General features: G+C 57.8%; 3 protein-coding genes across 4 annotated transcripts in view; 1 reads left to right on the top strand and 2 right to left on the bottom strand.

The window, feature by feature from the left end:
* Positions 1-490: 490 nt before the first annotated feature.
* On the top strand, positions 491-17,385 carry Evpl (envoplakin). Of its 2 annotated transcripts, none has more exons than XM_055592582.1 (22): positions 491-705; positions 3,663-3,762; positions 4,155-4,309; positions 4,397-4,523; positions 5,165-5,290; positions 5,460-5,498; positions 5,632-5,793; positions 5,876-5,983; positions 6,100-6,195; positions 7,444-7,569; positions 7,889-8,035; positions 8,297-8,451; positions 8,564-8,661; positions 8,831-8,994; positions 10,088-10,266; positions 10,342-10,480; positions 10,588-10,781; positions 11,073-11,223; positions 12,608-12,691; positions 12,801-12,911; positions 13,008-13,100; positions 13,739-17,385. In XM_055592582.1, exons 1-22 carry the CDS (start codon positions 608-610, stop codon positions 17,183-17,185), a joined length of 6,099 nt encoding a protein of 2,032 aa, XP_055448557.1. In that variant the 5' UTR covers positions 491-607; the 3' UTR covers positions 17,186-17,385. The 2 variants fall into 2 exon arrangements, with proteins under 2 accessions (XP_055448557.1, XP_055448556.1); XM_055592581.1 differs by having other exon boundaries at positions 8,828-8,994.
* Positions 17,386-17,632: 247 nt separating this feature from the next.
* Cdk3 (cyclin dependent kinase 3) lies at positions 17,633-22,640 on the bottom strand. The gene is made up of 8 exons (XM_055592193.1): positions 22,577-22,640; positions 21,936-22,066; positions 21,555-21,632; positions 21,357-21,477; positions 21,093-21,263; positions 20,903-21,004; positions 19,737-19,940; positions 17,633-18,291 (listed from the first exon to the last, which is right to left on the bottom strand). The coding sequence occupies exons 2-8, from the start codon at positions 22,049-22,051 to the stop codon at positions 18,169-18,171; spliced, it is 915 nt and encodes a 304-aa protein (XP_055448168.1). The 5' UTR covers positions 22,052-22,066; positions 22,577-22,640; the 3' UTR covers positions 17,633-18,168.
* Positions 22,641-22,705: 65 nt separating this feature from the next.
* Ten1 (TEN1 subunit of CST complex) overlaps positions 22,706-23,841 on the bottom strand; it is a 16,127-nt gene continuing 14,991 nt past the window's right edge. The window contains 2 exon segments of the mRNA XM_055592194.1: positions 22,706-22,972; positions 22,974-23,190. Of these exon segments, the coding sequence (XP_055448169.1) occupies positions 22,945-22,972; positions 22,974-23,190 (245 nt within the window). The 3' untranslated portion in view covers positions 22,706-22,944.

The following is a 23,841-nucleotide window of genomic DNA, read 5'->3' as shown; positions in this document are numbered from 1 at the left end:
CCAGCTTGGGCTATATAGCAAAAACCTGTCTCAAATTTAAAAGAAAAAAAAAAAAAAGTTAGCTGCTTGGCGTGAATGTCTCCCAGCTGACCCGAGGAAGACAGAGCAGGGCCCTGGGTGGCCCCACCTCTCCTGGCAGCTGAGCTGTGGGTGGGGGCCCAGCTGATAGCGGACCTCTGCACCTCTACGCAGGGGTCCTAGGAGTTGGCGAACCCCACGCCAAGCCTGCATGAGTGCCTCCGTCGGTCCGTCTCACCTTGCTCCCGCCTGGCCACTTCCCGACCTGGGTGTGATCGCTGCTCTCTAGCTGGGCGTGTAGGTGTGACAAGTCCAAACCTCCGTGGGAGTCGCGCGGGCGCCCCGCCCCTGGGCTGTACCTTCTCCTCCCAGACTGGTTGTGCAGGAGCTGTCGGGTCGGGGCGCCGGGGCATGCGCGGGCCGGGCCTGGCGGAGACACCGCACCTGCAGGGAGGGGCCTCCCAGAAACTGCCTTCCCTGACCGCCGCCCCACCTCTCCAGAGCCCGCCTGGCGCCCCGCGAGGACTCGCGTCGCCTTCCCGCCCTCCTCCCAGGAGTGCCAGCCTGAGCCGGCACCTGCTTCACCACCATGTTCAAGGGGCTGAGCAAAGGCTCCCAGGGGAAAGGGTCCCCCAAGGGCTCCCCAGCCAAGGGGTCACCCAAGGGGTCCCCCAACAAACACAGTCGGTGAGCCGGAGCGGGAGGCCGTGGGTAGCGGTGCTGGGCGGAGGGCGGTGCAAGGCTCAGATGAGTTCCAGCTACCTGTTGGTGGCAGCTAGGAGTCCAGTTCTGGCATTTGGTGTCCTGAGGACAAGGGCCGAAGCGTGGCTCTCTCGTGCCTCTAGCCCAGGTTAAGCAAGGGATGGATAGCCTGCTGCTGCCCACATTCTCCTGAGGTGGGGATGCGGGGCCACAGGTGAAGGGTGGCATTGTGGAGGTGCTGGACAAGGCGACTCGGAGCAGCAGAATCTGGCTCCCTGCTTGCCACTCCACCCTGATGGTCCCCTTGGACTGGAGAAGTCCTGGAGCGTGGGTACCGGGTGGGCAGGAGTAAGAGACTCAAGAGAAGGGTCTCTGGGCTGGACTGCATCCCACCTAACACACAGCTTTCCTCCTGGGTCTTCGCTGCCTCCTTTCAAGGAGTCAGGAGGCCTTTTCCATTGGAATGAGAAGAGGCGGTACCATGTTCTAGTCACTAGCTTTCTGCAGAGAGACTTTGCCATGTTCCTCCCGCTTGCTGGGCTCAAGTAGGAGGAGGTGGCAGCCTGTGTGGAGCCAGGTGTTGGGGTGCAGAGGTGTCAAGATAAGAGCATAGATGAAAGGCTGTGAGCTGGGTACCCATTACCTCGATAGGGATCAGGGTGCCAGCCCAGAGGCTGGGCATCTGGGCTGACAGGAAAGACAATGATGGAGACTCTCACTGGAGTGGCCTGTCCCCCTGAGGCACGGAGCCCAGCCCAGGGTGGAGTGCACAGTCTCAGTGCAAGCATCTCTGCCAGGAGGCCCAACCTGAGCTGGGCTCTCCCCGCAGTCCCAGAAGCCTCCTGGCCTTGAGTCTCTGACTCTGAAACTTCATTGGCATGTCCCGGTGGGCGCTCCTTGTTTCCTTCGGAGGAACAAGAGACGAGCTAGCATCCTTCCTCAGCTCTTCTTTACTGAGCACCTGTGGCACACCAGGACTGCCCTAGGCTCTGGGGATACCTTGCAAGCAAAACAGTGATGTCCCTCCCTTCAAGGTGCTCACGTCAGTACAATAAAATTAACATATTGCCTTTAACTCAGCACTCAAGAGGCAGAGACAAGCGGAACTATGAGTTGGATGCTAAGCCAGCTAGGGCTACACATTAAGATCCTGTCTTGATAAAACAAAAACGGGGGGGGGGGGGGTCGCTGGAGAGAAGGCTCAGTGGTTAAGAGCACTGGCTGCTCTTCCAGGGGACCTTGGTTCAATTCCCAGTTTCACATTCACAACTGTCTGTAACTTCATGTCCAGTATGTCATCTCCTTGTCTCTCGGGCACCAGGCATATACCTGGCCACAGACACACATGTGGGCAGAACATCTGTAGTCACACACATAAAATCATCTGTAGCGGGTGCTGACTGTGCAGCCTGAACTGGGTGCTTCCCATGGCTTAATTCTTCAAATGCCTGTGAGACCTCAGTGTTCAGGGCCAGGCATGGTGACACTCAGAGTCAAAGGCAGGGCATCTATGAATTTGAGGCTAGCCTGGGTCTATGAGTTCAGGCTAGCCAAGGGAATATGAAAACAAAACAAAACCTGTGCTGGGGCTGGAGAGATAGATGGCTCAGAGGTTAAAAACATTGACTGCTCTTCCAAAAGTCCTGACTTCAATTCCCAGCAACCAACATGGTGGCTCACAATCATCTATAGTAAGATCTGGTGAGCAGGCAGAATGTTGTATAAATAATAAATAAATCTTAAAAAAGAAAACACCTGTGCTGAAAATATTAGAACCCCATTTTAGCCAGGATGGTGGCTCACACCAGTAATTCCAGAACTTGGGAGGCCAGCCTAGGCTATAGATAAGATTTGGTTGTTATGGATTCTTATTGTTGTTTGTGGGTTTTGTTGGTGGTGCTGGTGGTGGTTTATTTTGAGACAGGGTTTCTCTGTGTAGTCTTGGCTGTCCAAGAGCTATCTCTGTAGTCCAGGCTGGCCTCAAACTCACAGAGATCTACCTGCATCTGCCTCCCTAGTGCTGGGATTAAAGGTGTGCACCATCACTGCTCTGCTGCTCCTTGTGGTTTTAAGAGAGAGAGAGCATAAAACAAGTAAATCCAGATGAGGTGGCGTACGTCTGTGGCCTAGGCCCTCAGGAGGTGGAGGCAGGATGATCAAGCTGACCTTGGCTGCATACTGAGTACTAGTCAGAAAGCCCAAACCCAGGCCTTCTTGGTCACAGACTTCTTCACAGCTGTCTCCACTGGCACTGCCCTCTGGGGTCCTGCCGCAGCTCAGCTAACACTTCCCGTGGCCTGGCCGGTGACTCCTGCAGCATGCTGCACTCTCAGGGATGGCTGTACAAGGCTGCCTGACTGCACACAGTAGGAGCTCTGCAGAGCTCTGTGGAGGACACCGAATGAGTGCTTGGGAAGGAAGCATGGGGGCTGAGCAACAGGCTTCCTGCTCCTGGGCTACAGAGCAAGGCAGGTCGGACGCAAGGCTCTTGAGTCCCTGAGCCAGCAGGAGGATATTGGGGCACCCCAACTGTCTTTGGCCTCTCCCTGCCCCAACACTGGTTCCCCCAGGAGCTAAAGTCTCCATACTGCTGAGGCCCCTTGGGCAAGAAGGATGGTGGGGGCAGATAAGGCTGGAGGAGGGAGAAGTAGGGGAGGGGATGTGCCCCTATCCCCTGCCCCCAGTCAGCACAACTGCCTCTCCTGAAGCCAGCCAGGCTGCCTTAGGTAATTTCCTTTCTCCCTGGGCCACCTCTCTCCACCCCGGGAGCAGGCAGCTGGGCAGGGCTCGGAGTACTTGGGGTGTACACGCTTTCTTTGTGGCAGCGCACAGCCCTGGACTGTCACTTTCCAAACCCTCTGCAGGGGACAGTCCCCTCACCCCCAACCCAGGGCTGAGCATCTCAGAGCTCAGACCATAATGTCGTCCCCTGTCCCTGACAGGGCTGCAACCCAGGAACTGGCCCTGCTCATCTCTCGCATGCAAGCCAACGCTGACCAGGTGGAGAGGGACATTTTGGAGACTCAAAAGAGGCTGCAGCAAGTAAGGTCCCTGGCACAGTGTGTGTGAGTGTGTGAGGTGGGGACAGGGGGGCCCAGAGTCAATGTCTGGGAGTCCCCAGAGGGCCTTCTGGGAAGAGAGAAACAACCTAGTCCTCAACTGTCCAGCCTCGTCCAGCTGCAGGGAGGACCCAGCTTTCCTTCCGCCTCATGCTCCCTACCTAGAGGGTCAAATAGAGAGACCTTTTGCTATGTGACCTGCCACACGGATGTTCTAACCCTCTGCTTGGTGGTCTCCAAAGCAGGCTGCTGTAACCAGTCTCAGGGCGTGGAGTACGGTGGTGGGGTGGTCAGGCTAGCAAGGCCAGGTCATCAAGAACATGGGAGAAGTTGTGAGGCTTTGCGCCCTGCGAATGTGTTCGTGTCTCACACCAGGACCGGCAGAACAGCGAGCAGAACCAGGCCTTGCAGCACCAGCAGGAAACTGGCTGCAGCCTGAAGGAGGCTGAGGTGCTGCTCAAAGATCTCTTCCTGGATGTGGACAAGGCTCGCCGGCTCAAGCACCCACAGGCTGAGGAGATTGAGAAAGAGTGAGTGAGCTGGAGCTCCTGAGGGGAGCTGTGGGGATCCCCAGAGGACCCTGCCCAGCTCTGACCTGACGGCTACCTCCCTGGCAGCATCAAGCAGCTGCACGAGCGGGTGACCCAGGAGTGTGCAGAGTACCGAGCCCTGTATGAGAAGATGGTGCTGCCGGCGGATGTGGGACCCAGGGTGGACTGGGCGCGTGTGTTGGAGCAGAAACAGGTCAGGGACCACCCCGTACACCAACACGTTCTCAAGGAGCTCAGAGCCACACCCGTGCAGTCCAGAGAGCAAGACAGAATGGTGCCTGGTGGCGCTTTGTCTTTGAACCTGAGCTAGCTCAGGGATCCCAAAGGGAGGGCTTCCTGCTGAAGGCACTAAGAGGTGGAAGGGCTTGGCTGGGTCACCATGTAGTAATGGAGGACCCCCAGGAAGGCTCCTGTTGGAAGGGCTGGGATAGGACGGACAGTGGGCACGCTGAGGCACAGGTGCTGAGTGGCCATGTTTGGTGCACTGGGATGATAACCAGGGACAGTGGGGAAGGATGAGTCCTGGATCTGGCAGGACATGTCCAGGCAGCAGTTTTTGAGGCTCGGGCTACAGATAGCACAAGTGCAGAGTGTGAGGCCTGAATCCTGAGAACCAGTGGGATTCAGGGCCTTGGTCCTGATGGCCGCATAGGAACGGCATGTCCCTGCTACTGGGGACAGCTGCCATTCACCAGGCTGCTCTTTCTCACCTCTATGACTAACTTCCCCTGAAGTGGAGAGGGCACAGGTGGCCGTGGGGGTGGGGTGAGATGGGTTCTCTGGGCTGCAGACCCAGACCTTCCTGGTAGGGCTGAGGACCTGGTTCCTCTGCAGAAGCTGGTCTGTGAGGGCCAGTACGGGCCTGGGATGGCAGAGCTGGAACAGCAGGTGGCCGAGCACAACATCCTGCAGAGGGAAATCGAGGCTTATGGGCAACAGCTGCGGATCCTGGTGGGACCGGTGAGCACAGCCCTGTCCAGGTGTGGGGTCCCCATCCTCCCGTCACAGCCAGGCTAGATCACTGGCCTTCATGAGGCGGGTGTTGGTGGGAGCAGCCCATATGTATGTAGGGGCCATCACACTGCACCCTGCTTCTCAATGGCCCCGTTTCTCTCCTTGGTTGAGGCAGGATGCAGCCACCATCAGGAACCAATACCGAGACCTACTGGTGAGCCGGAAGATGGCTGGGACTGGGTGCCATGGTTGGTGGGAGCTCTTTGCCTCGGGCCTTCCTGCCTGGGCTCACTGTTGCTGAGGCCGCTGAGGCCACCTCTTGCCACCTCCTTCTCTCCTGAGCACAGAAGGCAGCCTCGTGGCGCCGGCAGAGTCTGGGCAGTTTGTACACCCACCTGCAGGGCTGCACGCGGCAGCTGAGCGCCCTGGCAGATCAGCAAGGCCGCATCCTGCAGCAGGATTGGAGTGACCTCATGCCTGACCCTACTGGTGTGAGGCGAGAGTACGAGGTCTGTGGGGACAGGCCTGGGCAGGGGGGTGTCCGGAGCCATCTTATTGCTCATGGCTGTCCCCCCTTCAATTCACCCCTAGCACTTCAAGCAGTATGAACTGCTGGCCCAGGAGCACAGTATAAACCAGCTGGAGGATGACTCAGAGCGCATGCTGGAGCTGGGGCACCCGGCCGTTGGGCCCATCCAGGTGTGGAGGTCCTTCCCATGCCCCCCCCGTTCTCCCCCCACACCCTGTGCTCCCCAGACAGGATGGAGGGCTGGTGGGTGTGGCGAGATTCCAGTGCTGACCCTGCTGTGCTCCAGGTCCACCAGGAGGCCCTCAAGATGGAGTGGCAGAATTTCCTAAACCTCTGCATCTGCCAGGAGAGCCAGCTGCAGCAAGTGGAGGATTATCGCAAGGTGAGCCTGGGGCTGGGGAGGCAGGCAGGGGTGGGGCACTCGGGGGTCACTGAAAAAGACAGAGCTGTGGCCTAGTGCCTGGGTCCCCTTGGAGGAGTGATAATCCAGAGTAGGTTCTCAGCAGGGTGATCTCATCCCTAGCGGGTGAGTTTATGTTTTAATTTTGAAAAATTAATTTCAAGGCAGAGCCTCATGCAACCCAGGTTGACTTCAAACCCACTATATGTCTGAGGTTGTATGAACTTCTAATGCTCCTGAGGGCTGCCATCAAGGCCTGTGGCACCATGCCTTTTTATGTGGTGCCGGGAACTGAACCTAGGGCCTCTCTACAAACACTACAAACCAAGTGCTATCTCCTGCCCCTGCGTTATTTCTCTCTCTCTCTCTCTCTCTCTCTCTCTCTCTCTCTCTGTTTCTTTTTGAGACAGGGTTTCTCTGTGTGGCCTTGGCTGGCCTGGACTCACTCTGTAGACCAGGCTGGCCTTGAACTCACAGAGATCCGCCTGCCGCTGCCTCCCGAGTGCTGGGACCGCAGGTGTGTGTCGCCAGCACTATGTGTATGCTTGTATGTCTGTGTGTAAATATATGCATATGAATACAGGTCCCTGAGGAGGCCAGCGGCAGCGGGACCTCTATGAGTTCAAGGACAACTTGGTCTACCTAGCAAATTCGAGGCCCTCCAAGACCACATAGACCTTTCTCAGAAAAACTAATAATAAAAGTAACAGATGGCGTCTAGTGTGGCAGCCATGGCTGACAGGGCACACACATATCCTGGCACTCAGGGAACTGAAAGCAGAAGGATGACAAGCTTGGGGCTAGCCTGGGCTACTTAGTGAGACCCAGTCTCGAAAAAGAAGATGAAATAGCTAGGGACGTAGCTCAGTGACAGAAGATTTGACTGGCAGCCACCAGACCCCTTAAGTACAAAAAACCCAGCATATTATATCGTCTCACAACACACTATTTTCAGTGAACCAAAAGTATCCCTTTGAAGGACACTCTCTTTTAAAAAGGTCCTGCTCTCTGGGGAGACGTAGTTGGTCTTTGTTTAGCTGGTTGAGATTTGTTTTGTTTTGATTGTTTTTGTTTTACGCTGATTTGAGTGTGGCTGGCCTGGGTTTAGCCTGGCTTGAATTCTACCCTAGTATGAGTTTAGCCTGGTCGGTGTCCAGCTATTTTGCAGGGTCAGTGGGTAGCAGGTTTCCCCTGGCTCTGCCTCTGCCCTTGACCACCCAGTGACCTCAGTTCCAGGAAGAGGCGGACTCAGTCAGCCAGACCCTGGCAAAGCTCAACTCCGACCTGGACACCAAGTCCGGCCTTGGCGCTGGGAACTCTTCCGGCTCCCCCACGGAACTTCTGCTGCAGCTGGAGGTGAGGCAGCCCCGCCCCGCTAGGCCATCTGCATCCTGCTCGTCCCCAGTGCAGCCCCAAGCCCCAGGAGAAGGGCTGCTCGGCAGAAACCTTGCCGTCCTACACTTCAGTGGCTCTCTGTAGTGTGACCAGAGAAGCCTGGGCGACTTCCGAGGTCCCCACAGCTCCCACTCTGGAGGCGCCTGTGGTACTAGCCAGCATGGTTACCCTCCATCCATCCATGGCCAGGCTGACTGACATTCCTCTCGGGAGATGGAAAGGGGACAGGTAGCTTCCACTGCAGCCTGGCCTGAGCGCCTGCTGCCTGGGTCCCCAACAGGCGGAGGAGAAGCAGCTGGCCCTAGCAGAGAGATCCGTTGGGGAGCTACAGCGGCGAAGCCAGGTGGTGGCCCCCCTGCCTCAGCGCAGGAACCCGCCCAAGCAGCCCCTGCGTGTGAACAGCATCTGTGACTGGGACTCAGGAGAAGTACAAACTCCACCTGCTCTCCTCACCCACTCTCTGCCCCTCCCCCTCCTTCCCCTCCCCCCTTGCCCTGACCCAGCTCTCCCCGTGTCCAATCTGTCTTACCTCTGATCTGCCCTTGTCCTTACCCCAGCCCCTCCCACCTCTTCTCCAGCTGCTGTCTCCACCCATCCTTGTCCCCAGCTCCAACCCATCTTGACCCCTAGTCACCTCTCCAGCCCCTGCCCTTGGCCCCCTGTGAGCCCCTCCCCATCTGCCTCTCAGGTCCAGCTGCTTCGGGGAGAGCAGTACACGCTCAAGGACAATGCTGACCCATACACATGGGTGGTTCAGGGTCCCGGGGGAGAGACCAAGAGTGCCCCAGCTGCCTGCCTCTGCATCCCAGCACCAGACCCTGAAGCTGTAGCCAAAGCCTCCAGGTGGCTCACCCCAAGATGCCCACAGGCACCAAGGCTGGTGCTTCCCTCTGGGCCAGTGGGTGCTAGGGCTGGCTAGACAGAGAGACAGCCTTCTCTCATCGCCTCATTCCAGGCTGGCCATGGAGCTGCAGACCCTGAAGCAGAAACTGGCTACAGAGAAGAGCCGCCTTAAAGCTGCCGTTGCAGAGCCCTTACAACCTGGCCGGCAGGGTACCAGGGGATAGCTAGGGAGGGAGCTGACGGGAGGGTAGTGCTCCATCCCTCAGTTAAGCCCATCCTCCAGGGCCTTCACACCCTGCAGGCACGCAGGGAGGGCCCAGTTCAGGTAGACATAGGTAGTCCTGGGCCCTCACTAGCACTTCTGCCCTGGCTCCAGCAGGCTCAGCCCCAGATGACCCACAGGCCCAGAAGCTCCTGACACAGATGACCCAGCTGGCTGGGGATCTGGGACAGATGGAGAGGCAGGTGCTGACCTGGGCTCGGACACCCCTGAAACGCTGTACTCCACTGAAGGACCTAGAGGGCCGTATCCACAGCCATGAGGTAAATGAGCAGCCTCGAGAACCTTAGGCCCTGCCCTGGGGCCATGGACTTAGAAAATGTGGCTCCCGTCCTGGTTTGTCATGCACAGGGTCTGTCACGGTGGACAAGCCAGTTTTCTGAGCTTTGGTTTCCTCACCTCTCTGGTGGTACCCACATCCTTTGGGCAGCCTGAAGGTCAAAGTGTGGCAATTCCTAGCCCAGAGTAGAGGCCCCACACATAGGAGTCTTTCTGATGAGAGTCGTGGGAACGGCAAAGGAGCCTGGGATATCCCGTAGGGGAGCTTTCTCAGCTCTATAGGGAAAGCCTACCTGGAGGGACAGAAACACTGTCCCTGTCAGTCAGTGATGACCTTCTCTGACACGTGAACCCAGCAACTTGAAAGCTCCCTGGGGGGAAGCCCAAGCATTCTAGTCAGCCTTCTAAACCGGTTTCTGTTCAAATACAGCATACAATCAGTGTTTGGTTTTTTTAAAAAAATGTGAACCATGTTCATTTACATTGTTGTATAACCTGTTCCGGTCTATGTACCATGCAGTGTGGACAGTGGGAGGCAGCAGCCCAGCCTGGCCAGGGAGGAGGGGGCAGGCTTCCCAAGGGCAGGGGATGTGAAGTCAGGGGCTGTGTAGGGACACTCTGGCATAGGGGGAGGGAGCTGGGTGCTCATTGGAGGGTATCACAGATGGGACATCAGTGGAAGGGAGGGGACATGGGAACAGGATGCCAGAGGCTGATGGCTGACCCTGCCACAGTAATGTAGGTGACTTAATTGTGATGAGAGACAGGGCAGCAGCCCCAAGTGAACTGAGCTAGGGCTCTGCCATCTCAGCCTGAAGGTAGTTGGCCTGATGGTGAGCAGGAGAGTGACAGTACAGGTAACAGGCCACAGTGTGCCTGGTTCTTGTTGCTAAGCAACAAGGATCTCATTTCATCCCCCCCCCCCCCAATCCATCATTCTGCCAACGAAGAGACCAGAGGGGTGAGAAAGGTGATCCTCTCCCAGCCTGGTCCCAAACTTGTACCGTGCCTTCATGGACATAGGGATAGGTGACCCAGAGATCTCTGTGTTCTCTGCCTGCTCCACCCCTGACCCAGGGCACAGCACAACGCCTTCAGAGCCTGGGAGCTGAGAAGGAGGCATCCCAACAGGAGTGTGAGACGTTTCTGTCTACTCAGCCTGTGGGCCCAGCTGCCCTGCAGCTGCCCGTGGTCCTCAACAGCGTCAAGAATAAGTATAATGACGTGCAGAGCCTGTGCCGCCTCTACGGGGAGAAGTGAGTGTTCAGGCGAGCGCCATCTGGAGGGCATCGGAGTGCGTGCCGGGCCTCTGACTGTTGCCTCCTCTGCAGAGCCAAGGCTGCCCTGGGCCTGGAGCAGCAGATCCAGGAGGCAGACAGGGTCATCCAAGGCTTTGAGGTCACCCTGGCACAGGAGGGTCCCATCCCTGAAGGCTCTGGGGCACTCCAGGAAAGGGTCAGCGAACTGCAGGTACGGCTAAGTGGCAGCTGGCCTAAGTAAGGAGGGGCGGATAAGGAGTGGTCTGAGCATCTGAAGGAGCCCAGAACATGCGCCATTCTGACCCCTTTTCCCCACAGCGCCAGCGGAAAGAGCTCCTCCAGCAACAGGCCTGCGTGCTGGGGCTGCACCGGCATCTGAAGGCCGCTGAGCATGCGTGTGGTGTGCTGCAGAACAACTTCCAAGAGTTCTGCCAAGACCTGCCGCGCCAGCAGCGCCAGGTGCGCGCCCTCACTGACCGCTACCACACCGTGGGGGACCAGCTAGATTTGAGGTGAGCAGAACCAGCTGGATTTGAGGTAGGCGAGTCCGGGCACTGCTGCCGCTGAGCCAGATTTCCTTGCCTCTGAAATGGGACAATACTCACTTCCCTTCCTCAGTGGTGCCAGGCAGGCACTGCTTGCTGGGTCTCAGACACAGTGGTTGTTGTGTCTCAGAGAGGAGGAGGACCTGCTTGGACTGCCACTTAGGCCTTCTGTGCTGTCCCAGCCTCCTCTGTGTACCACCCGATACCCATCCCTGGTGGTCAGCTCTCACTCCTGTATGGGACCTTGTCCTCTGTCAGGGAGAAGATGCTACAAGACGCCAGCCTCACCTACCAGCAGTTCAAGAATGGCAGGGACAACCTGAGCTCCTGGCTGGAGAGGCTGCCCCACCACCAGGCGCAGCCTAGCGATGGGCCCAGCCAGGTTGCCTACAAGCTGCAAGCACAGAAGGTGAGGAGCTGGGTCTATGAGGTGTAGGGGAAGGGATGGGGAGGACAGGGACAGGGAAAAGGGGGTCTAGCCTAGAACTGGGGCCTCTAGCTACCTGTCCCATTCCAACCACCTCCCTAGCAGGGACCGCTACTTGTATTCATGAAGCCAGTGCTCAAAAGCAAGAGGCTTTGTAGCACAGACCGGAAGGTGGGGGGGTGTTGGCCCTTCTCCCTCTACAGCTTGCTCAGCACGACTTTCCTCTGGTGGGATTCCAGCCACTCTTGTACCTTCTTCTGCATCCTTTTTAAGGCTGTAGGTGATAAACCAGGAGTAGAAGGTACCGACCCACTCTCTCAGGCTCTCCACCTGCTGGGCAAATCCATCCCAGGCTGGATAAACACTGAGACAAGCTGCCAGCTTGGTGTGTGAGCACCCCCTGATGGATACTTGTGGAACTGAGGGCAAGTGAGCTGAGAGAAAAAAGCCAGGGAGTCAGGGAGAGGAGCAATGTCCCACTCCCGAGGACTCTCTAGGGAAGGAAGTGGGGCAGGGTAGACCATCCGGGTTCTTCTAAGCATAGGAAGAAATCTGGACTTGACATTACAGCATTGGGAGCACTGGGGGAAGAGGATCAGCCTCAGGTAGTTTGAAAGTTGTTCGTGGAGGCCTCTGAGGAGCCAGGGCAGAAGTGGGGGGAGGGGCGCAGGACCCTTCCCAGAAAAATGAAGTTGGAATTTTTAGAGCATTTGGCACTTTCTTCTTCTCCTTCCATTCTCTCTTGGTTTTTAAACAGAGGGTTTCTCTGTGTAGCCTTGGCTGTTATGGAACTTTCTCTGTAGACCAGGCTGGCCTCAAACAGAGATCCACCTGCCTCTGCCTGGGACTAAAGGTGTGCGCCACCACTGTCTGGCTCTGGAACTCACCCTGGAGAGTAGGCTGGCCTCAGATGTATAGAGGTCTGCCTGCTTCCGCACCACCACTGTCTGGCACTGCCTTCTTTTCCTTTTTCTTCTGCGCCTCCTCCTTTTCCTTATTCATTCACCTGATTCTGATTCTAGATGAATCAAGGCCATGCCCAGGGTTCAGACTGACTGAAAGCAGTGCTTTCCAGAGCCTGGCCTCTGGAAGCTTGTTCAAAATGCTCCTTCTCAGGTGGAACCCCAGGGCTGTAGAGTCTCAGTGGGCAGTTGGGACCTAATGACGCTAAAGCTACAGTGCAAGAGCCCCTGGGCCAAGACAATTCTAGGGCCGTCAGACAGGAAGGTCGAAGAGAAAGGTGTCAAAGAAAGCGGGCATCTCTGAGCCCCCTTTGCCTGTGCGTGCTGGCTGATGGTAACCCAGGCCACCAGCGGAAGGAGAGGGGCTTTCCTGGCCCCTGTGACTCTTGCTTCCTCCTTGGCAGAGGCTGATGCAAGAAATCCTGGGCCGTGGGCAGGACCAGGCCGCAGTGTCCCGCCTCACCCAGGACCTGCAGGGAGCGCTCCAGGTGGGTTCCTTTACCTCGGCTTCCCGCTCCCGTCCCACCAGCCTCCCTGCCTCCTCCAGACCCCGCCGTCCACGCGTACTCCCTGTTAGTGACTTTTCTCCCTGTTCAGGATTACGAGCTGCAGGCGGATACCTACCGCTGCTCCCTGGAGCCCACCCTGGCAGTGTCAGCCCCTAAGAGACTCCGAGTGGTTTCCCTGCTGGAGAGCATCCAGGCTCAGGTGAGGCGGGGCTGAGGGTCTTCCAGCTGCAGCTCTACGGCTCGGCTCCTGGGGCTGGAGCTGACTCTGCTGTCCCTGTCCTCGCTTTGCCCCCAGGAGAAGAACCTTGCCAAGGCTTACACTGAGGTCACTGCAGCCGAGCAGCAGCAGCTGCACCAGCTGGAGTTTGCTAAAAAGATGCTGGAGAAGGTACAGAGGGCAGTAGCCACCTGCGGTCACAACAGCCAACCTGGCCCGGTGTTGGCCGGGATGTCATCCTTCCTTCCCAGCAGCCTCAGCCCCCGGACAGGCCTGGTCATGAAGCTTTCTCCAGAGGTTCATACAGGCTTGTGACTATTCCAGGCAGGCACTCGAATTGCCTCTGATGGGGACATGTCCTTTAGTCCCAGAGAGCCAAGAAACACCCCCTAGTCATCAGCCTTAGGACGCAGTCACGCTGGCAATAGGCCACTGAGGTAGAGCAGAAGCCAGGAGCTCTCTATGGCTCCTGTAGCTTGCCAGCTTTTCCTGAGCCACATTTCAGCATCTCCTGGAGAAGGCTGGGCCCAAGAGTGGTGGGGCGGGGCACTTGGAAGGACCCTGTGTGCACTATCTACTGCAGGCCTGGCCTGGACCCCGCCCTGTGCTCCAACAGCATCTAACTGAGCTTCTCAAAGTCCGGTGTCCAAGCACCCCGAGTCTTCAGCCCCACTGCCCAGGAGCTACCAGGAGGTCTCAGAAAGCAGGGAGGGATCTCCGACCTCCTCTGCAGGGGTAGGGGGGGTGCAGAAAAACAGGGCTCCAGTCTCTGCTCACCCCAGGACTGTCTCTCTCTCCTGTCACTGCAGAAGGAGCTTAACGAAGACATCCAAGCCATCCACAGCACAACCCAGGGATCTGGGAGGCTGGCCCACATAGGGCCGGAGGAGTCTGAGGTCCTGAAGACCCAGCTAGGGGAAGAGAGGAAGCGGGTGGCCGAGGTGCAGCGGGAGCTGGAGGAGCAGAGGCGGCAGCTGCTGCAGCTTAGGACCCAGGAGCCCGTGGCGAGGCTGGAGGAGAAGGAAGTGGTGCAGTTCTACCGGGACCCCCAGCTAGAAAGAGGCGTGCGGCAGGTGTCATCCCAGGTGGAGGAGGAGGGCAAGAGGCGTGCCCGCCTACAGGCCGAGCTAGAGATGGCGGCCCAGAAGGTCAGCCACCTGGAGGGCAAGAGGAAGACCGTGCAGCCTCACCTGCTGACCAAAGAGGTCACCCAGATTGAGAGGGACCCTGGCCTGGAGAGCCAGGCCACCCAGCTGCGCAATGAGCTGCAGCGGCTGCGCGGGGAGAACGGCGGCCTCGCCAACCGGCTGGAGGAGCTGAAGGAAGAACTGCTGGCCCTGGAGCGGAAGGAGGCGAGCGTGAAGGAGAAGGTAGTGGTGAAGGAGGTGGTCAAGGTGGAGAAGGATCTGGAAATGGTGAAGGCGGCCCAGACTCTTCGCCTACAGATCGAGGAAGACGCTGCACGGAGGAAGGGGGCAAAGGAGGCAGCCGCCAAGATACAGGCTCGCATCAAAGACCTGGAGCGGATGATCAGCTCCGTGGAGCCCAAGGTCATTGTGAAGGAGGTGAAGAGGGTGGAGCAGGACCCTGGCCTTCTCAAGGAAGCCTCCCGGCTGAGAAGCCTCCTGGAGGAGGAGAAGAACAGGAACGTCACCTTGGCCAGGGAACTGGAGGACCTTCAGGACAAGTACAGGGTGGTGGAGAAGCAGAAGCCCAAGGTGCAGCTGCAGGAGAGCGTGCACGAGGTCTTCCAGGTGCACCCCGAGACGGAGCGAGAGATTGCTCGGCTCCAGGCCCAGCTGCAGGAGATGGGCAGCCGGAGGGGCGGCGTGGAACAGGAGGTGGAGAAGCTGCTGGCCGAGCTGGAGGTCCTGCGGGCCCAGAAGCCGGTGGTGGAGTACAAGGAGGTGACCCAGGAGGTGGTGAGGCATGAGCAGAGCCCCGAGGTGCTCCGGGAGACCGACCGGCTCAAGGCTCAGCTCAACGAGCTGGTCAACACCAGCGGGCGCTGCCAGGAGCAGCTCATCCGGCTGCAGGGGGAACGTGATGAGTGGAGGCGGGAAAGGGCCAAGGTGGAGACCAAGACGGTGAGCAAGGAAGTCGTGAGGCACGAAAAGGATCCGGTGCTGGAGAAGGAGGCGGAGCGGCTCCGGCAGGAGGTGCGGGAGGCTGTCCAGAGGAGGAGAGCAGCCGAGGACACTGTCTTTGAGCTACGGAACAGGTACCTGCTGCTGGAGAGGAGGCGTCCCGAGGAGCAGATTGTGGTGCAGGAGGTCGTGGTCACCCAGAAGGACCCAAAGCTGCACGAGGAGCACAGCAGGCTGAACCGGAGCTTGGACGAGGAGGCGGGGCGGCGGCGGCAGCTGGAGCTGGAGGTGCGGCAGCTGAGGGCCAGCGTGGAGGAGCTGGAGGCCACGCTCAGCTTCGAGGAGGACCGCAGCAGGAAGCTGGCTGCCGAGAGGGAGCTCCGGCAGCTGACTCTGAAGATCCAGGAGCTGGAGAAGCGGCCCCCTGCCCTGCAGGAGAAGATCATCTTGGAGGAAGTGGTCAAGTTGGAGAAGGATCCGGACCTGGAGAGGTCTACGGAAGCCCTGAGGCGAGAGCTGGACCAGGAGAAGGGCCGGGTGATGGAGCTGCACCAGGAGTGCCAGGGCCTGCAGGTCCAGCTCGACCTCCTTCAGGAGGCCAAGTCGCAGGAGAAGACTATCTACAAGGAGGTGATCAGGGTGGAGAAGGACCCCGTCCTGGAGGGCGAGAGGGCCCGAGTGTGGGAGACCCTGAGTCGGGAGCGGGCGGCCCGCCAGGCCCGGGAGGAGGAGGTCCGGAGCTTGCAGGAGCGGATTGACCGGGCTGAGGCTCTGAGGAGGTCCTGGGCCCGTGAGGAAGCTGAGCTCCAGAAGGCCCGGGACCAGGCAAGCCAGGACCTCAGCCGGGTGCAGCAAGAGCTCCGAGGGCTGGAGCAGCAGAAGCAGCAGAGAGCCCAGCAGCTCCAGGAGGAGGGCAGGCTGCTCAGCCAGAAGACAGAGGACGAGCGCCAGAAGGCAGCCCAGCGCGGCCAGGCCGTCTCACAACTGGAGGCGGCCATTCTCCACGAGAAGGACAAGATCTACGAGAAGGAGAGGACCCTCAGGGACCTGCACACCAGGGTGAGCCGGGAGGAGCTCAGCCAGGAAACCCAGACGCGGGAGACCAACCTTTCCACCAAGATCTGCATCCTGGAGCCGGAGACTGGGAACGACATGTCTCCCTACGAGGCCTACAAGAGGGGGGTCATCGAGAGGGACCAGTACCTCAAGCTGCAGGCGCTCGAGTGTGACTGGGAGGAGATCACCACCTCGGGCCCCTGCGGGGAGGAGTCGGTGCTCCTGGACCGCAAGAGCGGGAAGCAGTACTCCATCGAGGCCGCCCTCCGCTGCCTCCGCATCTCCAAGGAGGAGTACCACAGGTACAGGGACGGCCGGCTCCCCATCTCCGAGTTTGCGCTGCTCGTGGCGGGGGAGGCCAAGCCCAGTGCCTCACTCTCCATCGGGTCCATCATCACCAAGTCCCCACGCTGCTCCCCAGGCCCCCAGAGTGGCGGGTTCTGCTCCCCAGCCTTCTCTTTTGGGCCCACCGACGACTGCTTCCCCATCGCCGGGGTTTACGACACAAGCACCGGCAGCAAGTGCAGCGTCAAGGCGGCCGTGGCCAAGAGCATGCTGGACCCCATCACCGGGCAGAAGCTGTTGGAGGCCCAGGCGGCCACCGGGGGCATTGTGGACCTCCTCAGCCGGGAGCGGTACTCCGTGCACAAGGCGCTGGAGCGGGGGCTCGTGGAGGACACCGCCACGCAACGGCTGCTCAATGCCCAGAAGGCCTTCACCGGCATCGAGGACCCGGTCAGCAAGAAGAGGCTGTCGGTGGGTGAGGCCGTCCAGAAGGGCTGGATGCCCCAAGAGAGCGTGCTTCCCCACCTGCTGGCGCAGCACCTCACCGGCGGCCTCATCGACCCCAAGAGGACGGGGCGCACCCCCGTCCCTCAGGCCGTGCTCTGCGGCATGATCAGCGCAGACCTGGGCCGGCTCCTGCAAGATGAGTCCGGCTACGAGAGGGATCTGACAGACCCCATCACCAAGGAGCGGCTGAGCTACAAGGAGGCCATGGCGCGCTGCCGCAGGGACCCCCTGAGCGGCCTGCTGCTCCTGCCAGCCGCGCTGGAAGGCTACCGCTGCTACCGCGCGGCCTCCCCGACCCTGCCGCGCTCCTGCGTGCGTTGACGTGGCAAGGCCGAGGGGCAGGGAGGAGGCCTACACGCCTCGCCCTGGAGCGGCATAATTCCAGGCCGTGGGTCCTCCCTCTGTCCATCTATCCCTTACTACCCAATCGTTTGTGGTGTTGGGCTCTGTCCCCAAGCTTGAGGCGCTCCATTGTTCCTCCCTCCCCCCACCCCACGCTTCTAATAAATGAATTATCTTGGTGCTGTGTGTTCTCAGTGTGTCTGGGATGTTGAGGCCAGAAGTGCCATGGCTTGGGAATTTTTCCCCAAAGTGGACATGCCCAACTCACCTGCCCGACAAACGGGTGGTCATGAAACAAGACCATGGAAGACCCCTCCCCCCCACCCTCAGCCCCTGTCAAAACTGTCTCCAACCCTCTGTCAACCTTCCCTTTGTTGGTAGGCTGTGTCCCCTATATGCAGAATGACTGCAGAAAACTCAGGAACAAGTTACATTTATTTTCCATTTGTCACACAGACGGACATCAACAGCTTATCTTTGATGATGTGACAACTTAGAACACCCTCAGGTGCCCTGCCCACTCCTAGGATCTGAGAACCACCCTCCCCCACCTCCTGTTTAACTATGTCCTCCCAACTGGAACTCAACTCTTCCAGCACTTAAACCTAAATCAAGACCAGCAGAGGGCACCCTCTCCTTGGGGCCTGGCTCCGCAGCTAGGCAGTGAGGGAGGAGGGCTGGGGTCTCTTAGCCTGACAAGAGCTGTCCCGGTGCCAGGGGAGGTATGTGCGGCACCACACCCCACCCCCAAGCCTGGAGCACCCACATGCCTTTTGCAAATGCACTGTTAAATCCAACAAACAACACAGGAACTCTCCAACCTGCCGGCAAGACGAAGGTGAGCCCAGCCCTCTGGTGGCTGCTGTAAGATCTCTGAGCTGTATTCTCAGATGCATTTTCTTAAATGGGGAGAGGGGGGACAGGTGGACAGGGGGTGAGGGGTGGGCCCCACATAAATGCTCTCAGTGGTGGCAATGCTCCACCATGCAATGACAGGGAGCTGGGGAGTGCTCAGTAGAGAAGTAGGGATGAGCCAGGGCGGTCTTGGCCGAGATCCGCTGACTGGGGTCATACTGCAGGAGTTTCTGGGGAGAAAAGACAAGAGATTGGACCTGGGTGAAACCAGGGTAGGGAGAGAAATTCCCTTCAACAGGGAGAGCCGAGTTTCTGAGAAGTGACCCCACCGTAGAATTTTGTGAAGCCAGTGCCCTTTAGCTGTCTGTGTGTCTCTCTGCCTGTCTGTGTGTCTACGCACGTGGGTTATGGAGGCCAGACACATCGAGGCTCCTGGAACTGGAGCTGGGTGTCTATGTGACGCCTGGTGTGGGTGCTGGGAACTGAACTCTGTAAGAGCAGCCATCTCCCGAGCCCCAATGCAGGGTCTCTTGGTTTGCCTGCATAAGCCAGGCTAGCTGGCTCGTGAGTGCCAGGGGTTCCCGTCCCAGGCCCCCAGCTTGCACCAGGAACAGTGGGGTTATAGGTTCCTGCTACTGTGTCCTGCTTTAGGCACTCAAGAGCTTCCCCCAGGGAGCCAGCCAAGCCCTCACCCTGGCCTACTCCAGCTTTGCGTGGTTCTGGAGATGGGAAGTGAGGTCCTTATGTTTGCATAGCAAGCACTTTACCAACTGAACCGTCTTCTTAGCTCATGTGTCCCAGCCTTTAGGCCAGGTCTGGACACCCCCAGAGCTGAGATTAAACCATTAGTTTTGATTCCAGGCCTATGGCTCCTCCGGGTCCCACCTACTCCTGGTTGAGAACAGGTATGGTTCATGTTAGGCAGCAGTCCCTAACCCCGTCCAAAGAGTGTGCGTTTGGGGTAGAGCAGGACAGACCTCGAGCAAGGGAAGAAGGAGCTGACACAGCCAGAGGCCAGGTGTGTCCTGCTCCCTGCCCTCAGTACATAACCCACGCAGGATGCCACGGATAGCACATGAAGGGCAGGGCTCTTGGCAGGAAGTGCATGCCATCCTGCTGGCACTAGGTTGGTAGACAACACACACAGGCTTCTGGTAAGCTGACCGTGGGATGGACACCCTGTCCTTCCTTCCCTGGCCCAGGGTAAAGACAGACATGGAGACTGCAGGCTTATGGGCAAACAGTTGACTCTGTTTGCTGCCCAGGGGGCAGCTGAGGGATCATAAGCACAGCCAGTCCTCTGCAAAGACTAGGCTCTGAGAGAGAAACTATGGAGGACAGTGAGGCAGGAGGAGGGTGGCCTCTGCCCAGGGAAGAGCCCCGGCTAGGTGGTGCACAAAGCCCACAAGGCAGAGTCAGACACAGACAGCTAGGAAAAAGGGACAGCAAGCCACTGCGCACAGACAAAGCTAACTCCTTCAGAGAAGTTTCAAAAGGGAAGACGAACATTGGGTTTATGGGAGGCTCCTACCGAACACATACAAGGACCAGCCAAGTGTGTACAAAGGCCAGGAGAGGCCCAGTCTAGTCGAATTATATAACAGGTGGCTGAAACAGGGGATGCTCCGAGGCAGCAGTTGCTGCTGGGGTGCGTTCCTTGCCCACTGGGACCTACCAGGAGCAGGTCCTTGCCTTCCGGTCCCAGGCTAGGTACGATCTTGTCCAGCCCCTTCCTGCTCCATTTGGGGAAGGTGCTCTTATAGTCAGGCAGCTGGGAGACTCCCGGCCACGTGGCTTCACTGGGGGTCCCCAGCGTGCGAAAGATCCGGAAGAGCTGGTCGATCTCTGAGTCTCCCGGAAACAGGGCTTTGCCGGTCACCTGGAGCGGGGGAGAAGTGTGTGTCCTGTAGGACACTTGTGATGGCACAGAACCCCATGGAAAAGTGGCAAGACGGGGAAAAGGGACGTTTTCACAAGATGGGTGTGGTGTCACACACCTTTAGTCCCGGGCTAGGGAGGGAAAGGCAGGTGGATCTCTATGAGTTTGAGGCCAGCCTGGTCTACATTACACAGTGAAGCCTTGTCTTAAAATAAATGAAAAAGGCATCTTTATCAGGGCTATGTTAAAATTCTGATCTTTTCCGAAACAAGACTCACTTCCCCAGCCACACCCTCCCCCTTCAACACACCTCTCCTAGGAGTATTAAACACAGTGGGCTCCTAGCTGCCCTGGTTCTATGTAGCCCAGGCTAGCCTTGAACTATAGGAAATCTCCTGCCTCAGCATGCCCAGTTCCCCCTTAACTCCTGTATTTTGTTTTGTTTTTTGGTTTGCTTTTAATATTAGGCAACTGCTCAAGCACTGAGCTGCATTCTTAGCCCTTGTTTTCCGAGTGCTAGAACGACACACATGTGCTACAATGCCCAGATCAAATTATTTGTTGGTTTAAATTTATTTTTTGTTTTACATTTATTGATTTATGTTGGATGTGTGTGAGAGGGACAGACAAACACACACACACAGAGCACATGCGTCACGGAGCATGTGTGGCCGTCAGAGGACAACTTTGGTTCTCACCTTCCACCACGAGGGTTCCAGGGATCAATGTCAGGCTGTCAGGCTGGGCAGCAAGTGCTTTTACCCTCTAAGCCATCCCTCCCAAACCAGCTCAAGGCCTTTTGTTTTGTTTTGTTTTCTGTCTAGGCCTTGGGAACTGAAGCTGTGGCCTTCCCCAGCTCAGGTGATCACTCTACCACTGACACTCACCCACCCACCCACCCACCCACACCCACACCCACACCCACACCCACACCCACACACAGCCCGTCTGTCCCTCCCTACCATCTCTGCAAAGATGCAGCCGACGCTCCAGATGTCCACGGCTGTTGAATAAAACTTGCTGCCCAAGAGGATCTCGGGGGCACGGTACCACAGTGTCACCACCTGTGGGGACGAGAGGCGGCACCATCCGTGGCGGCTGAGTCCACTGGGGGCACCATCTGGCTGTCCCTCATCCCCTGCCCTGCCCTACCTCGTGGGTGTAGGTGCGCAGGGGGACCCCGAAGGCCCGGGCCAGTCCAAAGTCAGCCAGCTTGATGGCTCCGAACTCATTGATGAGCAGATTCTGAGGCTTCAGGTCCCTGTGGATGACCCGGTGGGAGTGGCAGAAATTCACCCCTTGCAGTAGCTGGGAGAGGTAGCTCTGTGGGGACCACCGAGAGAAAGAGCTGTGATGTGGAGGGAGGGTGGCAGCCACGTGTGGGTGTGGCCTGCCCTCCCGAGCTCCCCTGGGCACCTTGACTACAGGCAGAGGGAGCTCTGGGGTGGCGGTGGACTCCATGTGCTTCTTCAGGTCCTGGGAGAGGAACTCGAACACCAGGTAGAGCTTCTTCTCTCTGTGGATCACCTCCAGCAGTCTGGCAGGGAGGGCTCAGTCTCAGGACATGGCATTTAGGATCCCAACCCCCCCCCAACACTTCCTTTCCCAGCTCACTTGACAATATTGGGGTGCTTCAGTTCTTTCAGCAAGGAGATCTCCCTGATGGCAGTGCTGGGAACCCCCTCAGTCTCCCTGTAGGAAAAGACAAAAGGGCAACGGGCCAAGGAGTCACTTCTGGCCCGGGTATGTGTCTGTGTGTTTCACTGCTGGGTTCCCCTTTTCTCCACAGAAGGCCTGTCCAAGAGTGGGACTTTTACACCCACCAAGCTCTGAAGAACTGGACCCAGACAGGACAAAAGTCATTCAGACGGCAGGGAGGAGGGGCTACATCTTTGTGGCTACCCTAGAGCTTGGGTGTAAGCCCCTGAGACAATGACAGGTTTGGGAATTCTCCTGGGGGTCAGACGGGGTATTGGGGAGAGTCCCAACACTCACAGGTCCAGCCTGATCTTCTTGAGGGCCACAAGCTGCCCAGTCACTTTGTTCTTGGCCTTATAGACCACGCCATAGGTGCCCTCTCCAATCTTCTCGATCTTCTGGAACGCATCCATGTCTGTAGAGCTGTGCTGGAAACAGACCGCACCTGCAGTTAAACCCACAGGAAGAATCCCCTCTGCCGGACTCCAGGCTGCACGCAGCTCTCCCAGGCCCGGCTCTCCCCGGCCCGGCTCTCCCCATGCACTGCCTGCTACCCATATTGCTTGGGAAGATGGCTCAAGCCTGGGGGTTGCTTCTTGCCCAGCTCACCCCAACCCAGAAGCCAGGCTTCTTCTCCATTGCCTGGCTACAGAATACAGGAGGGCCCAAACTTCTGCCTCAGCCCATGCCTCAGTCCAGGCAAACCCGTACCCTGGGGCCACAAGAATCTACCTAGAAACACTGTACAGGGGAGGGTGACAGCATGAGGCAGAGGTTAGGAGGCTCCTGAAGCCACAATCCTGCCCTGGGTCACACATGAGGAGCCAGGGACTCAGCTTTCCCCATTTGGTGATTTTTAGCCTTCACTGAGGTCAGAACCTCAGCAAGAGGAACCACTCTGAGTCCTGGGCCCCCCAGTTCTGACCCTGGTCCCCTACCTCAGCCTCCTAGCCCAGAATTCACCAGAAGCTCCCAGCAGGCTGCAGCTTCTCTGTCAGGCAAGTTGTCTGCTTTCGGCGCCCCCTGCTGGCTGCAGCCGGCTCTGCATCAGTACACACACTATAGGCTCATACTCTTTATTCATATTCAGGAGGACATTCAGGAACCCTTCATGTCCCTCACAAGCCACAGCTCCAGGGCTCTGGGGTGGGATAGCAGATACTTTTTTTTTTTTTCTGAGAGAGAGGAAGGTTCTAATATCTCAGATTGACTTTAAACTCTAGATTCTCCTGACTCTACCTCCTTAGCACTGTGATTACTGGCACGGGACACCATGGCCAGCTTGGGGTATGCTTTCATTAACAGGTCAGTCCAGAGTTTGGGGAAGGGGCTCCCTGCCCCCTGCTCTCTGGTTCTAGATGAAGGCTGTCATTGGGAGGAGCCTCTCCCGTCTGGAGGTGATGAGGAGCAGGTGGAGGGCTTGTAAAGTCTTCTCTTGGTTGCTGCCTCTTTTGCAAGTGGAGCCTCTGTTCCAAGATGGCTTTTTCCAACAAGGACAGATCCATGCCCTCCACACAGGTGAGCAGACGGGCCTTTATCACAGAACCTCCATCTGAAAGACAGACACTGAGACATTAGCAGCGACTCCTTAGAGCGTCTTTGACTCTCCACAGATGCTTCTGGGTGTTCCCAGACTTGTTCACTCCTGAGGCACTAAGAAAGCGGGCAATCTGTCTCCAGGAGGCTCAGGACCTGGGCCTGTGTCCTGCCGGGAGCAGGAAGCTGACCTCCATATCCCACCTCTGCTAGTATGCCATTGCCTTCCAAAAGCCCAGGGCTGAGGAAATACTCTCTGTCGTCAGGGAAAGCCCTCCTTGGCACTCTGGGATCAGTGCCATTGAAAACTGGAGTAAAGAGCCCAGCATGGGTGATGCACACCTGTAATCCCAGCACTCTGGGAGGCAAAGGCAGGTGGATCTCTGTGAGTTTGAGGTCAGCCTGGTCTACAAAGCGAGTCTAGGACAGCCAGGGCTACAGAGAGGAACCCTGTCTCGGAAAACAAAAACAATAAAGAAAGAAAAAAGAAAGGAAAAAAGAGAAAAGAAAACCTTTCCCTTTAAGTTCTCACTGCTTCCCAGGAACTTCAAGTCACCCATGAAAAATGGCCTTCTTTGAGCCTCAGTTTCGTGGAGCCAAGTTGCAGAGATGAAGTTGCTTCCAGAGGCCTCAGTGTGTAGCCCTCTCTGTGTCTGATGGGTGTTGG

Source organism: Psammomys obesus, unplaced genomic scaffold (genome assembly GCF_907164565.1).
Source record: "Psammomys obesus unplaced genomic scaffold, mPsaObe1.curated_primary_1811, whole genome shotgun sequence".
Lineage (NCBI taxonomy): Eukaryota > Metazoa > Chordata > Mammalia > Rodentia > Muridae > Psammomys > Psammomys obesus.
This window is presented reverse-complemented; position numbering and strand designations above follow the sequence as displayed.